This window comes from Ptychodera flava, chromosome 7 (assembly GCF_041260155.1).
Source record: "Ptychodera flava strain L36383 chromosome 7, AS_Pfla_20210202, whole genome shotgun sequence".
Classification (NCBI taxonomy): domain Eukaryota; kingdom Metazoa; phylum Hemichordata; class Enteropneusta; family Ptychoderidae; genus Ptychodera; species Ptychodera flava.
In genome coordinates this window covers 46,527,304-46,544,216 of record NC_091934.1, presented here as the reverse complement: position 1 = coordinate 46,544,216, position 16,913 = coordinate 46,527,304, and the positions used below count along the sequence as shown (strand labels likewise).

The 16,913-nt window shown below is 38.8% G+C and overlaps 2 protein-coding genes across 2 annotated transcripts; both read right to left on the bottom strand.

Annotated features, from left to right (window-relative positions):
* Nucleotides 1-251: 251 nt before the first annotated feature.
* Nucleotides 252-7,551, bottom strand: LOC139137705 (uncharacterized). Its single transcript, XM_070705941.1, has 6 exons — nt 6,922-7,551; nt 5,741-5,795; nt 4,937-5,086; nt 3,028-3,161; nt 2,713-2,785; nt 252-1,380 (listed from the first exon to the last, which is right to left on the bottom strand). The coding sequence occupies exons 1-6, from the start codon at nt 7,276-7,278 to the stop codon at nt 1,154-1,156; spliced, it is 996 nt and encodes a 331-aa protein (XP_070562042.1). The 5' UTR covers nt 7,279-7,551; the 3' UTR covers nt 252-1,153.
* Nucleotides 7,552-8,963: 1,412 nt separating this feature from the next.
* LOC139137703 (uncharacterized) lies at nt 8,964-16,600 on the bottom strand. The gene is made up of 2 exons (XM_070705939.1): nt 16,491-16,600; nt 8,964-14,422 (listed from the first exon to the last, which is right to left on the bottom strand). Exons 1-2 carry the CDS (start codon nt 16,491-16,493, stop codon nt 12,839-12,841), a joined length of 1,587 nt encoding a protein of 528 aa, XP_070562040.1. The 5' UTR covers nt 16,494-16,600; the 3' UTR covers nt 8,964-12,838.
* Nucleotides 16,601-16,913: the final 313 nt, after the last annotated feature.

The window sequence follows — 16,913 nt, the reverse complement described above, 5'->3', positions numbered from 1 at the left end:
TAATACTCAGTAAAACTGGGCACCTCTTTGAGGGTTTGCTCACTTAACAATTTCTTATAAATGGTAGTGTTTTCTTTACCATAAATTGTATTTAGTTGATACATACACATTAAGTTGTGATGGGCTGTTTTAATGACCAATCTAACTCATTAATTATGCAAATACTAAATCTAGGCTACCTTCAATTTTTCTATAGTTCTACACTGTAGAATGTCATTAAGGAGTATCAAATAAAAACAAATCTGCAAGAATTGTTATGAGTAAAGTTATTTTTGTGATGCTTTTATTCATTTTAGCGACAAATTTCACCTGACAGATATGATTTAATAAAATTGGAAGATGACACAATGGTAATAAATGTTCACAAAATACAATATCTAGATAATGCTCGGCGATACCGTAATGCGGATAGTAATACTAAGCAAAAAGACAATGTACCCTTAATCCTAAACCCTTAAAATTAAGACATAAACCGAATAACAGTCCAATGTTGCAGCTTTCGATTTTCACTTCTATATATCACCAGACAGTATGTCCCGAGTACAAACCACGTGAATGATTGACTTGTAATTTCTTTGAGGTTAGACTACTTTTTTGCATTTGTTGACTGGACAAGTGTACAATTTTAGACTGATATTTTTTATCATTTTGTATTGTTAACAAATGGATTCTTGTCCGGACAAGAATTCAGTTGTCAACTATAAAATTTGACATCATATGCATACAGACTGTGTTTAGACGATGAAACTACGTGATTTCAATGCATGCAAAAGTAATTATGCAGTATGCTAGATTAAATGGACGATCTTTCAAACAAAGATGTCGTCATTTGCAAAGAGTCATAGATAATCCATACCTATGGTGTGATATATCTTTTATTCTAAATACCTTGGCATTGTTTACTTCTTCGTCAAAAATACTTTGCCGACATGAATTCTTTCGAAAGAAAAGTTACTAACGAAATTTGAAGGAAACGAGGGTCTACAAATAATTAACGAAAATGATATTTGTCAGATTTTTACAGCTTCAAATGTTGCAACTTGTTTCCTTTCACATGTAAAATGCATAAACGCAAAGCTGAAGCTAGGGTTAGTGTATTCGAAACATGCATTTATTTGGTATACGTGGCCCAGAATACAATGAGTTCTTCGTTTCATGCAGTCTGTTCTTCACTGATTAGATGCATTCCCATGTATGTTGACTCCTGACGGCACGCCAACTGGACTTCACTGCTCGGTAGATAAACTTTCATGTAGATCTTGTCCCCTTCTCTGAGTTTGAACAATCCAGAATGGAAGCTGCTGACATAGGCAATGTCACCTTTTCTGATTTGAATGCTTTTCATGAGATCTATATTTTTGAACGAATACGCTGTGCTAACTGGAAGATAAAAAAGTCGTTTAGTTTAAATAAACTGAACGGTTGTGATCGGATAAAGCGATAGAATGCTATTACCACTTTAACCGACAAATTTTGGTTAGCACGACCTCTAATATTTTCTTGGGTAACTTTTGTGTGACTTCAATATTCTTAGGAGGAGTAGATTGAGAACTCAAATTTGTGTACCCTCCAGGCACATGCCATGTGAAGGTTTTTCGCATATTTACCGCGTTTTGATCCTTTTTCGCCTCAGGTAGACTTTGACAAACCTTCTAACATTACTTTCGGCCCAATCTAAGCACAGTTGACGCGTAACCAACAATTTTGCAAAAATAAAGCTCTCCCCTATTTGACGGAACATTGTAGAATTTGTGCTTTGTACTTTCAGCTGTTTAGGATACATCGCCACCGAGGAATGGGGGTGACTGACCGAGGGTGTAACCAAGGTTCCCGTATCGTCTGTTTGTTAGAGCTCCATAAGCTGTATCTTTCGGCTATTTTTTCAGAACTTTTGTTTTGTGGTTTCCCTACACTATCTGCATTGAATCCTTAAACTGTAATTTAATGCCAAGTATTTAGCATATCAACACAACCTATATGAGTATAATCTACATTGTTATTGTTGAAAATTGTATTCAAGTCCGGACTAGAATTCGTTTGTAAACAATAAACAATGATCACTACACACAATGACATACAAGCTATATGGACAAAAAGAATACTCGAAATTTCAGCATGGCAAACGGATTAGGGTCAGACACGGTAGTTGATATACAGAAGCAGAATACTGAAAAACTTGCCACAAGTTACAGCTTATGTCCCTTTAAGGTAGAATGCGCCTCGAGGACATAATAAGACTCTCAAACTTGTCCATTTTTTTCTGATCTACCGCTCGTGGGGGTTCATGTTGAAGCGCTTGGTATAAGAAAAACTTTAACCGTCTTAGTTTTTCGAAAGTCCAATATTTATTTTTCCCCATAGTGCTAACACAGGGATGGCGGCCATTTTGAATTTCAAATATCGGTAAATCTTCAGTATTTTTTTCTCCAGTACTAAAATGACCCCCGATTTTTAGTCTCGATTTTAAAAGAGCTTTGTTGAAAGATTCCTTGAGGAAAGTTTGAGCAAAAGTTTAAGTCTTTTACTTTCGAGGTGCATAGGCCTACTTTTTTAATCCAGGTTCTTATCGAACATTTGATTGTAATGAAGCTTTCTTCTCTGGAATACCACAGTTGTCCCTTCTCAAAGCAATGAAATACAGCATGGGCCTCGTCCATCATTAATGCTTCATAGTCACTACAATTGCACGAAGTATCAAATGCATTCACGTACTTAACACCGTGTAATGCAAATATTCATCACTGCCCGTCATGTCATCGCCAGTTCTGTCATCTTGAAAGCCTACCTGTAATCAAACAATTCATTTTATCAATTTAAAAGAAGAGTAACATTGTTACTACATAGTATTTAATAGTGGCAAAAACTTAGAATAATGCGTAACCAAAAGATGAGTTGAGTGTCTTCTCAATGCTTATTGCCTCAAACTTTATTGGCTCTTCTTGTGAAAAGTCTTCATTAATTTTAAGACGGCAATCAATAAATCCTAAATGCAAGACATTTAAAAGGATTGCCATCAAAGCAACTCGCCTGCGAATATACGTAGTAGAGACCAGATTTTGGAACAATCACGTGATAACCGTCATTACCCACTTGTTCGGCGAACGAGATCCCATTGGCAGAATTCCAGCGGCCCACTTTGACCTTTTCTCCTATTGGTTCGCCTTAAAGCAATATTATCAAAAAAAAAATCAAAATAGTAAAGAAAAGGACACGACAAGAAGACTATCTTAAGATATTCTTACAAATCCAAATGTGTCTTGCTGTATGCTTCTCATTTTGAAGTACAAACGGCAAATTTGCATGCGAAGAACACCATCCGCTATAACATGGTTATGCATAAAATCGTGTGTTTCAAGGAAATCAATAGACATTATACCAGCAGCGATTCAGATATTGGCAAGAAGTTAATTAGTTTGATCGTGAAGAATACATTATTGTATCCTATAAATATCACGGAGAGCTTATTTGCACAACAGCACCTAGCGATAAAGACTAAGATTTATTTCAGAGCCTCATGTTCTTTCACTTTTGGTTTGTACGCTTTCGTCATGATATCATTGAGGAGTTCGGTCGAGGTCGAAAATATATATATGCAGTCAACAATATCCCTCAAAAATCGCTGTCGATGAGTAGCGCAATCTGTCATTTTCTAACTGTTTTACTATGCTCATTGGTTGTGATGTGTACAGCATTTTGAAGTGGATTTGTAGTTATAAGGTATGATCGGTTGACATCTAGTCAGACGAAGCTGACGTAGGTAATTCAAGATGGTGTCATTGAATGTTTTTCACATCACAACGTTTTCACCAGCTGGTAAAAGCTGCTGGTGAAAGCTATGCGTACAGAATACGTTCTGGTTTAATATACCAAGAGTGTTTTTCCTCCGGATTCCTGTGAGTTTTGAAATCTCTTTCTCTTCGTCCTTATTTCAGTCAGCCCTCGCTATGTCCTTCTAGCAGTACTGTCCAACCAGAGTCATTGGATCAGTCATTGGATAATAGTCATTACAAGAACAAGCCCTAATTGAATAAACTTGATAAATACTATAAAAATTGAGCGAAATTCTACTGAGTGCTATGTAATTGTGACAGTTTTATCAAATTTAGTTTACTTATTAAGATGTACTTCCACTTTCAGTTCGCTTTCCGCGTACCGTCTTTAGTAACGGGCACTTGATCCAAGTCATCGACCCAACCTACAAATATGAGTAAAACTGTGACTACCCTTGCAGCTTGTTTAGTAGAAGCGGGAATTGTAACTATTGCATGTAATGTACTCTTTCACTCTGTGTGTCAACAGTAGCTAAAATGGTTAGTCTTAGGTCATCAATACAGAAATACCCATGACATGCTGTTTGTTTGTCTGTTTGACCCCTTTTTATAAACCGAAAGGACATCATAAGGTTAGTGTACACCTACTGATCTTTCACTTGTGTACCAGCACGTAGTGGCGTATACTATGATAGAAAGGCGGCCTCGATGCCATTCTTGTAATTATGATCTTTTTGTAAGGATCCATTTCGATATTCTTTTCCTGGTTCATCACACATGTCATATTATTCACCTGTTGATCTTCTCAAAAAACTTGCAAAGCGAATAGTAATGGTCAACAAAGAAATCTACAGTGCTAGCTCATATCTCCATAGTGATGAAACTTCCCTGAAAGACCGTTTGAGGATCCCCCTCTCTCTCTCATCATCATCATCATCATCATCTTTCTCATCCGTCTCTTTCCAGTTCATATTTCTCTTTCTTCGTCTGTCGTTTGTCTGCACATCTTCATCTCATTCCGTTGGATGGTACTTGCGTCCGCTCATCATCATTACAGTGTCAAACTGTCTGCACGACTGCTGTGTCTGTCAGCCAGTCCCCCTTCGGTCTATTTCTCTGTCTAATAAAACCTTTTCATCATATGAAATAGACTGACTTATACTTACTAGATTTAAAGCAGTCTAAAGTACTGGTCACGTGAATTGCGACAGGAATGATAGCCCCAATTCCTGAAGATCCCTGTACGTTCGTTCCGTTCCGTTGTGTGATAGACTCCACCAATCTTTCAATTTTTCCGAGAGTTATGTAATTTCGCACTGTGATTCAAAAATAATCAAAATGGCATAGGTTGCATGATAGCATATTCTTGATGTTGACCGATATTTGCATGATGTTAACCGATATTTGCATGATATGAACTGATATTCATAGTTCACACTTACAGTTTTATCAGCCATGGAAGAAACTTGTTCATCCAATCTAGTGATACTAATACAATGTAGCGTGGGTTAGTAGATAATGCTTGATTTAGGCGGATAAATATTTCCCATTGATGGCAAAAAGTTTCAGGTCGTTTGCATATTCCAATGCTAATCACTAACCAATACACTTACTAATACATGTATAGACACAATTTTTAGGAAACCAAGCTTCAAATGCTAAGCAGGTCGTTACTGACGAGATCTCGCGGGACTTGATACTCCATGAATCAGTCATCATAGTACAGCTGCCATCATGTGAAACACGTAAGATTTCTGTCCTATCTTTTCCAGTTGTAAACTTTATTCGTCTTTAAATTATTTACACATATTCTCCGACTTGGGAACTGATAAATGATTAGTGTTATGATTGCTTTATGGCAGGACTTTTGGGTGTTGCATCGTGGCCAATGTAAGAATATGAGATCATTTACGATGACGTCAGCATTGGAAAATATACTACTGTACGTAACTTTCAATTCGAAAACTTACCTGGTCTTAGATTATGATGCCTCCATCTCTGTTCATCGTAAAACTTTGCGATCAACTGTTTAGATAAACAATTATTTTATTCATATTTTATTTTCTCGATACTGTTAATGATCATTAAAGTCCGTTAAAATCCGCATTATTAGTTTGTTAAATGGCACAATTACAATCTTACAGTCTTTTATGTAATTCATTTTTCAGCAATAACTATGGTGCTACATCTGCAAGCCCATTTGTGTTTTGCAGTTACTTCAACATGATTTTAGAGTCAAGTTACGATTACTTTGTTGGCAGTAGAAAAACTACAAAAATACATCCTAAATTGAAGCTTCCGTCTCCGACTGGATGTACCGAGCGGAGACTGTTAAGATTTTTCTCCTTAGAAAACGTCGCAAGATCGATCGATTTCTACTCGAAGTGAAAACGTCGAGTTACGAGGCCATATTAACATCTAATGTTTATCACGCTACACTTTGAACAATGCTTTGGTCGCTTAGTAACGACAAAGACAAGGAGAAATGAAAGTTACGCACTCTTTTACACGGACGTCAGTTTATAATATTTTTTTCTAAAATTTGTTAAGTCAATCAAAGTGCTTCCTGTCCCAGTCCTCAAATTATTTCAACTTTATGGTAAAAGTACTGTATACAATATATACACTTGGATTGTCACAAAGCGAATAATTCATTCACATTATGAACATGCGCCTTTCAGTATTGAAGACTTATTTTCGCAGTAGCATTGGGCTTTGCGCCATACTTTGGCAAACAGTAACTTTGCAATAAGACGCTTCGTTTCATCATCTATTTTCACTTTCGCTTTGTATCAAATGAGTCACAAGGGCTTTCTAACATACCTTAGACAATATTTCACGTGCACACTGATTAATTTTTTGTATCCACAAGTGACATACCATGTGATGTCGCTTAGAGCATTATCAGGAACTCCAAATATTTCATTTTCTTTTTTAAATAACAGTCTTAAAGCATAAGACAAGCAAAGTCCATGGAATCTCTGTACTGTTAACGTTATGTTAATGCTATTGCCCCGACCAAGACCATTTCAGTGAGTCCTTGAGTAATAAGCAACTTGTAAGTAAATTACAGTAACTTATAGACCTTCCTACTCTGTTCATATTGCATATCAAGGCTTTCAATATCAGGGAGAAACGTTAAAAGCATTACCCTTTCTAAAGTGTTCTGATTTGCACAGCAACACTTCGTAAAAGTAGGATTCTCCGTCCAGTCTCCAGCAGTATTGCTGCTATCCGGATCAGTACCAATCACAGAATTGCCGCCACAGTAACACTGATTCTTCTGGTCTTTCGCTGTCGTTAGCACTTTCTCGTTGTCGGTTGTTTTCAACGCTGGTTGGAGGTTCGTGATGACCGTGCGTAGCTGGGCAAGTTCTCCCTGGAAGTTGGCGCACAATACTGCGACGATCGTACAGTAGAAAATAGTAAGGCAAAAGAATAGGCTAATAATAACCAGCGTTCTAGACGACAATCTAGTATTCCGATTTCTAAGGTTTTCGTAGACCATAATTGAGGTCGATCCGAAGAGTAAACTTATGAATCAGTGTAGCGTTTCATCGGTATCGGCCAATCAGGACACTCTTACTTCACACCTGTCCATAATTCGAGAACTTAAATATTGGCGAACTTAGCCACAGTCTGTCTTTCACAGTTGACGATGCTGTTGACTGTCGGACGGTGTTAGCATGAATGATTAGCGTCGGGGCTGATGAACACCTAACATGACCTGACAATTCCTGTTAACAATTACCTCAGCTGAGAGAAACGAAAGTAGATGCAGAGTTTTCAATAGAATATTTTTCAGACGGAGAAATGCATTTAATGAGAGGAGAAAAAGGCAGGCAAATACCCGTGACCAATGATTCAAAAGAAGGGGAACCTCTCTAGACGCCTAAGCTGCTCAAAATAAAGACATGTAGCGACCAGCGTCGGCCTAAGTTGACCAAGACTGACTTCGGGTCATCTTTATCTCAGTTGTGCTTCCGCTTGCAAAAATGGCTCCCACACCCGGAAAGTCACAACGCACCAAGGGTGGTCTCGCCTGTACTATCTCAGACGTAAAACTTGAACAGAATACTTTGACTTTTAATAAAAAAAAAATGGCAATTAATTTGATGTCATTCTAATTTGAAATAAATTAATGTTCAGTCCTGGCGAAGAGAATATTATCATAAGTAACAGTGATTAATTTATTCATTGTCAAGTTGTGCAGTTTGACTTTAATTTCGCATTATCAAGCGTAACTAATGATTGACAAGAAGCGAAAGCAACAACGTCCAGGGTTTGATGATTCAGAATACTGTGGCGATTTGCAGAACTTTTATAGTGTTGTAAGTTTCGCCAGTTTAATCTTAGAAACAAACATTATTAGCAATTTCTTAATGTAATAAAACAACGAAAACAAATGGACAGATTTTTAAATGATATCATATGCATAAAGAGAATGATAACTATAAAGAACAGTTTACCGGGTTTATGAATGTTTTAAAATATTAAATAATATTACTATCACCACATTTTTCTGAGTAATTTGTGTTTGACTCTGCTTTTGTCACAAGATCCAAGATTTTGTTCTCGAGATTCCGATTAAGTTATTCAAATCAAAATATGAAGGAACACCCTAAATGTTTATTATAAATAATTCAGTTCTGTATATGCTAATAACTGCTTCATTCGTGTTAAATATTTTTAGTACGTTAGAATCATAAATTTGGAAGTGACTCAAAGTCTCTGACGTCAATAAGTGTATTGCAATCGATCCCATTTGCAACCTTACTCAGAAAGTGTTGAACGATTCGCTTCGATTCTGCTGAATATAAGTCATTCAAAATGAAATATCCCGAATACTTTCTCAACCTTCAACAAAAGTTCTAAAAACAAATGTTTACTTCCATTTGACGACTCTGCTCGATTCAAAATGTACTTAATCATATAGTCATTCACAAAAGATGGACTTACTTTCGACAATCAATAATTAATATTGTAAAAAATACATCTGAAGGATTAGGCCGACCCTAGAGCGATATTATCCATAACTCAGTAAAGATTAGCATTTTGATGATCCCAAACAACTAGCGTGTACGTTTACCATTTGGTGTTTTGTGATGTTACAGTCGTCTTTAAAGCCAGCTTCTGATGAAAACATCGCAGATTTGAAGCTGGTGTTGACAATCTGACAAATATCAAAGGATATCGAGTAAACTGGAAAAGCTATTTATTATCACTGAAGACAATGAGTGATACAACAGCTTGATATACATTTTCATATATGGCTCTTGTTTTTTTGAGGTTCAGATGCAATAAAGTGCACGTTTATTGCGTTTCAAGGCCACTGGCCCATATGCAAGAGGATTACAACAGATTGAAATAGTAATCACCCAGTAAAAATGCACATTGTGTAAAGAGAACTAAACTAGCATGAAATTGCAACTGAAAAGGTTCAAAATAGGTATCGTTATGTAATTTCATATACAGACTTAGTATGGAAATGCGTCAATTTCAAACACCTGTCCCACTTTACAAATCGAAATATCACAAAGTCCCACGCTGGAACTATTCCAAGAATATACACTGAACAAAAGTCAAATGGAGCACTGAAATTTTCTTTAGCAGAGAAAATCAAATTACTGACGTATTTACAATATCTGAAATCATTGGTTGAGTAACTACAACGTTGATGAATCTTTAATATGCAAAATGTAGAGAAAACGTGTGCAGTTCTTACTTATTACATTTACTGCTGTACATAAAAGTAGTTTTCTTTCTGATTTTCTAAGTTCACTTCCAACCTTAATCAACTTAATTTCATTATCACATGAACTGGCCCGAATTCCCACCTGTGTGACGTAGAACAGGACGGATAAGAAATCCGAATTACCCCTGTTGTACGTCATCAACCGGAACTTTTTTCGGCATGAGTATAGGGCCGTTCACAGTTTACGTCACTGTTCTATTATAATATGCAAAAATAAATATTTGTCCGCATTTTCAGATAACACTTGTGAAAATTACGCATGCAAGAACGACGAAAATACATCTCAGTGGGTGACTGCTAGTGTAACAATGAATACTAAAAAACGTATTAACGACTCTGAGTACTAGCTGCAAAAACGGCCATGTATGCAACATTGATAAATTTGTCCGCATTTCAAGCTGCGTGTGCGATGTCGCGAGCGTACAGCTATATTTAGTAACAAACCTGTAACCGTGAACAGCGCTATACCATTCGTCTCGCCGCGGCCGGCTCCGAGGGCCGGCTCCGAGCTTGCGAAGTATTTACCTGACCAGCTTAGCGTGATTTCCGTAAACAATATTTAGAAAAAATAAAGTGATACTTGTTTGTTATAAGCTGTATTCAGAATGGCCTGAAAGTTTGACATGCTTGGTTAAATACTAAGGTGTTGAACTGTACTAAAAATACTATATCCTATAAACCTGACGGGCTGCAGACGGTAACTGCTGACGACTAACGATGGGGCCGGAAAATAGCGGGAACATTAGGACAAATTTTTTGTCGTCTGCGCCTTTCTCAGTATTTTGCCAGTCGGTAAGGTGCGTCTAACGTTCGCTGCTACGAAAACTCAGCAGAAAACACGGCAAAATGACCCAAGAACGTCCAGAAGATCTCGACGAAGAAATTCGCGAGCTATTCCGTCTAGCGGAGGAATTGGGCGCTACTGGAACCGATGATTTTTTTGGTGTGGAGGAAAATACGCGGCCCGTTTCCTCTAACGTTCAGCCATCGCGATCGCGCTACGTCGAGTTCTCGGAGACCGACAAGCAAGAGCTGATCACCGAACAGAGGAAGAAAAATACGGTGCAGTCCACAAATTGTGCCGTAAACCAGTTCAACAAGTGGATGCGTACTATGCGACCTTCAGAAACAAGACCGATATCCGAAATTCCACCAGATGTCCTTGACTGCTATCTCGGCAGCTTTTACGCTGGCGTCCGTCAAAAAGATGGTTCTGAGTACGAACCAGACTCGCTTACGACCTACCAGCGTGGGATAGATCGCTTCCTCGGTGAGAATGGTTACAAATTCTCGATCAGCCGCGATAAAGAATTTAGCAGTTCGCAGGCAACTTTGAGAGCAAAACGTGCCCAATTGAAGACCCAGGGCAAAGGCAATAAACCAAATGCAGCCGAAGAATTAACGGAACGCGAGGAGGAGCTCCTTTTTGAAAAAGGTGTGATCGGCACACACAACCCCGAAGCGCTACTATTTCTCGTTTGGCTAAACAACCAGAAACACTTCGGGTTCAGAGGCTGTCAAGAGAGCAGACAGATGCTGTGGGGAGACATCGCCTTGAAGCATACCGCTGACAACACCGAATTCTTAGAATTCAACGAGAGGGAAAATAAGACAAGATCTTCCGGGAAAGTGAACGAACAACCTAGGGCCTATCCACCGAAGGCTTTCGCTATTCCTGACGACCCCTCTCGCTGTCCCGTGTACGCGTATAAACAGTATGCGCTCCGTCGACCGCCAAGTCATCAAGCGAACGACGCGCCCTTCTATCTGGCGATAAATTACAAACCAGAAACATCTATTTGGTTCAAACGTCAACCGATGGGAGCGAACAAGTTAGATACCATCTTGAGTACGATCTGTAAAAAAGCCGGTATCGATGGTAAAAAAACCAACCACAGCGTGAGACGAACAACCATCAGACGTCTGCATGACAGCGGAGTTCTCCCAACAAAAATCATGCAGCTCTCCGGTCACCGAAACGTGCAAAGCGTGAACCATTACGCGGTGAATTCGCTCGACGATCAGCAGCGGATGTCGGAGATTCTCTCGCGATCATCACGTTTAAAACCAACCTGCACTGCGTCAGAAATAACACCAAATGACAGACCGGAAGACGCCAACAACCCAGAACCGCGACCGGTTATTTCTGGGGCAACGTTAACATCGAACGTCAGCAGCAACGTCGTCTCCTCCGCGACCGCGTTTCAACATCCTGCGGCAACAGCGGCAGTCGGTGGAATATTTGGTACTGCAACTTATAATAATTGCACGATCAACGTTGCAGTAAATATCGGAGGAGCAACATCACCTCAGTCTCCGAAACGCAAACGTCGTCGTGTAGCAGTGATATACGACAGCAGTGAGGACAGCCAAAGTCAGTAAGCCGGTCGGCCATCTAACCCAAACCATAAACGGCCCTTTTGAGGGCCACCACATTTTCCAAAAAGAGAACTACCGTTACTTTGTCATGATGTTCAATAATCAAAATTACCTTTTGGAAACGTAAAGTTTTTATTGTTCTAACAACAATTTCTAGCGATATTAAAGGTGCCGAATAAAAAAAGTATTCACGCGATAATCGTACAGACCAAAACAAACAGAGACGGTCGAAGCTGTCATCAAATTGCAAATCGACCGGCCCACCCCGGCAGTAAAGTGATTGACAGACGTTTCCTTTGCTCTGTATCGAAATTTAAGCCCACGTGACTAACACCGGCTCCCTGATTGGTAGCCTTCAAACCTGACTCACATTTATGAATGAAAGTAATCTGCATATCACCAGGAGTAACCGACCGTTCACAGCTAGCTATGCGCAAACTGGAAAGAAAGTAATCCGGCCCACAAAAATTCAAATCGATGGAATATCTCTGCTATCCTACGAAATAATTTTGTCACATTTTATCTAACGTAGAGTTCGGAGACTGTTCATGTGATAAATATATAATCCCATGAAATTTTTCGGCTCGAAGTTGTACGGCTCCGCGAAAAACACTCGTGTACGATGACGTCAAACAAAGAAAAATTTCATGGGATTATATAAGTATAAGTGTATTTTTACCAACCTTCACCAGTAATATAAATACGACACCAAAACTTCACAAAAATCATCTGCTTTGTTATTAACTAATATAGGCAACTACACTGATTTGATATCAAAATGCCACGAATCCCTGACTAGGGTGTACAAATTCAATAAATCATTTTTGGAGATTAGAAAACTTTTGAGTGCAATATTTCCAAAGGTTACTTCATTATCACTCAGAACATGTAAAACTCAAAGAAATTCAGTCGACACATAATAAAATTATGGCATTTAACCATTGATAACCATCCTGAGGACCTCCTCAATAGCATCAGCATACTGCATGGCTTGGGTTTTGGTACAAACATTTGTATGGTATGCAAGACTCCAGAACATCTTACCATGGACAGTGGCTATATAATGAGCAAATGCCGGTTCCCAATTAAAACCTGAACAAGCACTCACTTTTCTTACCAATTCAAACTTCCGGGGTTTGTCTTTTGTAAAGTACGAACAATCTCCTAAATTGGACATCAGAAAGAGTGCATCAGTACGCCCTGCATTTTCTTTATTTGCTACTACATCACCAATAAAATCCATGGTTGATAGCTTCAAAACTTTTTTCACAAGTGAAACCATTTCTAGAAATTTTCTTCCATCCTTACATCCATCTTGACACTTGTTTCTTGTTTCTTTTGTACACATTGCTGCCAGCTTCCAGAACCCTGAAGATGTACTGCAATCTTTTGGCACCACCACATCCAGCTCCAAAATTGAACAATACAGCCCAACAGACTTGTCCGGTTCAGGCATAGGGTGGCAATAATTTCTCATATTCACAGCAAAAGTTGTTTGAATTTTCTGATCATTCATCAGTTTTCCTCCCTGCATGATTTTGCAAACAGCAATAGAAGCTGCTGCAGTTGTGGCACCATTTACTGTAGAGCCATGCTGACGACAGATATTTCTTAATTTCTTCACTTCATCCTCAGTGAATTCAATAGAAAGAGCCCTGGTCTCCTTGACAACGGAGGGGTTTCTTGAGATTTCTGCCTGAAAGCATTCAATGTATGGATTCAGTTTTTTCTTCTTTGACGTCAAGAGCTCTGTTACTTTAAAGAGAGATTTGGCAAGAATTTTCCTCCACCAAGGTGACTCTCTGATCTCGAACAAATCTTCGATTGATGGGAGGCGGGGGTAACAAGTCGTATTGACGTCATCACCATTAGATAAAGCAGAAAGGATGTCCATTAGTTCATTAAGAACCCTCATAATACAGTTTCCGTCGACGATAGCATGACAAAATGTTGTAGCTATGGTGTTTCTATAAACCCCATCTTCCGATCGTTTCTGTTCATCACAGTTGAGAAGACGCATGCGCCATAATGGTCCTCTTGAAAAGTCGAATTTTGTTTTAGTTTCTGTTGCATGGACATCTTCCCAGCATGCACTTGAAATCTCATTAACATCTACGATCAAGTCCTCCATTGGTACAAAGTAGTAAGATCTCCCATGATGCAATTCTTCATCTTCATGTATCCGTACTTGAAAGAGTGGATGTCTTCTTTGTAAGACTCTGGCTGCCTCCTCCAGAAGATTGAGATTCAGGGGAACATTGGATTCAACAGTTGCCATGTAACAGTTGATTCCAATTATATTTGAATTTAATTCATATAAAACACTCTCAAAGGGGGAAAGTTTCCGCATGTACTTTGAAGACATGCTTTCCATTCTTTTGATCTGTGAAGAGGATGATGGTTGTACTGTTCTTTTTTTCAGAAACAGCACGACAGGAATGGCCAGCGCTAGGCAACTGATTACGACCCAAAGATGATATCCATCGGTAAAGGTAGTTATTGTATCCATGACGTTTCTCTGTAACAAACAATAAAATCAAAGTAAGACTTACATTTTCTCTGTACGATGCTGTCACTACACAATGCCTATATTCTTTCAGAAATTCAGCAGAAGTGATCTTTATATCACAATTTGTAAATACTTGTTAATTTTATACAGGCAAGGATTTGGTACTCTCCTTTGCTTGTGGTGATAAGGCCCGATCAAAATGCATTTCTTATCTCAGAAAAGAACCAGCCATTGATGACATTGTCTCACCAAAACTCCACTGGCTCAATTGCTTTGATGACATTGTCTCACCAAAACTCCACTGGCTCAATTGCTTTCATGGAGCTGTTAATTCCTGTTTTGTTTGTAGCACTTCTTTTCTTCTGATAAACTGACATGCATGTCGTCATTTTAAGTGTTTAAAAGTGAGTCATCATTGTACCATGATTGATTGAAATCAATCTATGCACACATTTCTGCATCATAGCCAGGCTAACGCGGGAAATGAAGCAAAATATAGAGCGCCACCAACGGCCTTTTTTTATTCTGGCATTTCAGTTTTCTCTCTTGCCCTATTTTAAGTTAAAAAAATATCTGACACTCCATCCATTTTTACATAAAGTATAACAAGATAGTTAAATTTCTCAAACAAAATTTATAAACTGAAGTTATCTCAGCAAATATCAAAGTACACGTGGGAAATATTTTAAATCAAATAATTTACCTCAATGTGGTACCGGTACACTTAAAGTGTTTGGTCAGGAACTCTCATAAAAGAGATTGAAGAAAGTCCTAGTACAATGTAAATAGTTTGCTAAAAAAACAATTGCATTTAACACCGACTGGCCCATTTATACAAAAATGTCTTTGTAGATTTACTTGAAAATCTATTTGTAGTCTTGAAGGTCAGCTGACATTATTAGCCACTACGTAGTGTGAAAAAAGTATAGCACTGTTCATGATTATAGGTTTGTTTCTAACTATAGCCGTTCACGCGCGACATCGGATACTGCAGCTTCCGACAAATTTTATCAATGTTGCATGCGTAAGCTGTTTTGCAGCTTGTACTCTGAGTCTTGAACATGTCTTTGAGTATTCATTGTTACATTAGCAGTCACCTACGAAGATTTTTTTTCGTCACTCTTGCATGCATAACTTTCAAAAGCGTAATCTAACAATGCGCACAAATATTTTTATTTCTGCATATTAAGCCTAGTGAGAGAACAATAACATTAATTGTGGACAGCCCTATAGGATTGAAGGATGTTCTGAGGGCTGTGGACTGATGTTTTGCAAAAATAACCAGATTTCATGGGAATTTGAGCAAATTTGAAGGAAAACCCTGCATATTCCTCAATTTTCACTCTGCACCCTTGCTAACTAGCATTGCTTGAAAGGCGTAAAAAGGCTACCGAAATGACGATATGTGAACAAATTATTATTTTGAATCCGAAAATTCGAAATTACAGGTGAATCCGAAGCAGGAGTAGAAGCTGTCCTTGTCCTTGACATACAAAACCGGTTACTATGATATAAAACCTTCCGCACACGACAGAAATTAGCAAGGTTTTTTGCGCAGCCATCTATTAGGCCTACTCTAATGTGCTTGCGATTTTTCATGTTCTTTTGCTTTTGTGCCGGTAGTCAAAGTCTCGGGATCAACGTATTCAAAATATTTGATAGTTGTGCTTCTCGAAGAAAATTCCTAACCTTGGGGATATTGTGCACCGGTCGATCTTCACGTCTTTTTGCTAAAGCGCGCGTGTGGAAATCATTTAGCATTGAAAACACAGTTGCTTGTGGTTCGGTCACAGTCACCTGTGGTCTATTCCGCTCTGCGTCTATGAGCCCAATAGACGTGTGTACATCTTCTTCTCAGGCATACATGTATGTACACATGTCTATTGGGCGCATATACGCAGAGCGGAATAGACCACAAGTGACTGTGGTTCGATACACGACTGTGGTCAAGATAGATTGGCCAATGTCATGAGTACAGACGCTGTATGCACTAGAACGGTGGGAATTCCTACCATTCCTCACGCATACAGCGGCTTTCGCATTGTATCGAACAACAAGGGACTGTGAAATTACCCACCATCAGAGTGAAATTGTCCAAAACGATTTATGTCAGGCCGTAATATCCTAACGCCACCGGGAAATAAACACGATGCCTCCGCAGTATGGCCGCCCCGACAACGCTCAACCTTGACCGGTGAAAAAACGTAAGGGAAAGCGCAAAGTAAGGTTGAGGGCGCAATGTACACAGCGCGACATCATCACCAGAAGGCTGAGATAACGATAACAGGACACCAACTAGCTGTGGGTCCACGGTTGTGATGTTTTCAGACGAGATTCCTGCCTTTTACGGGCTGGTTTTGGCTTTTACGATTTTAACTCCGCCACCACAGCTATGGACAACAGCTAGACACTAACTTGTTTTCCTTGGTGTACACACAGGTAACTCAATGTACAATGTTTTCTTGTTGTTTGTTTGTCTGTTTAAGAATAGAGTAAATAA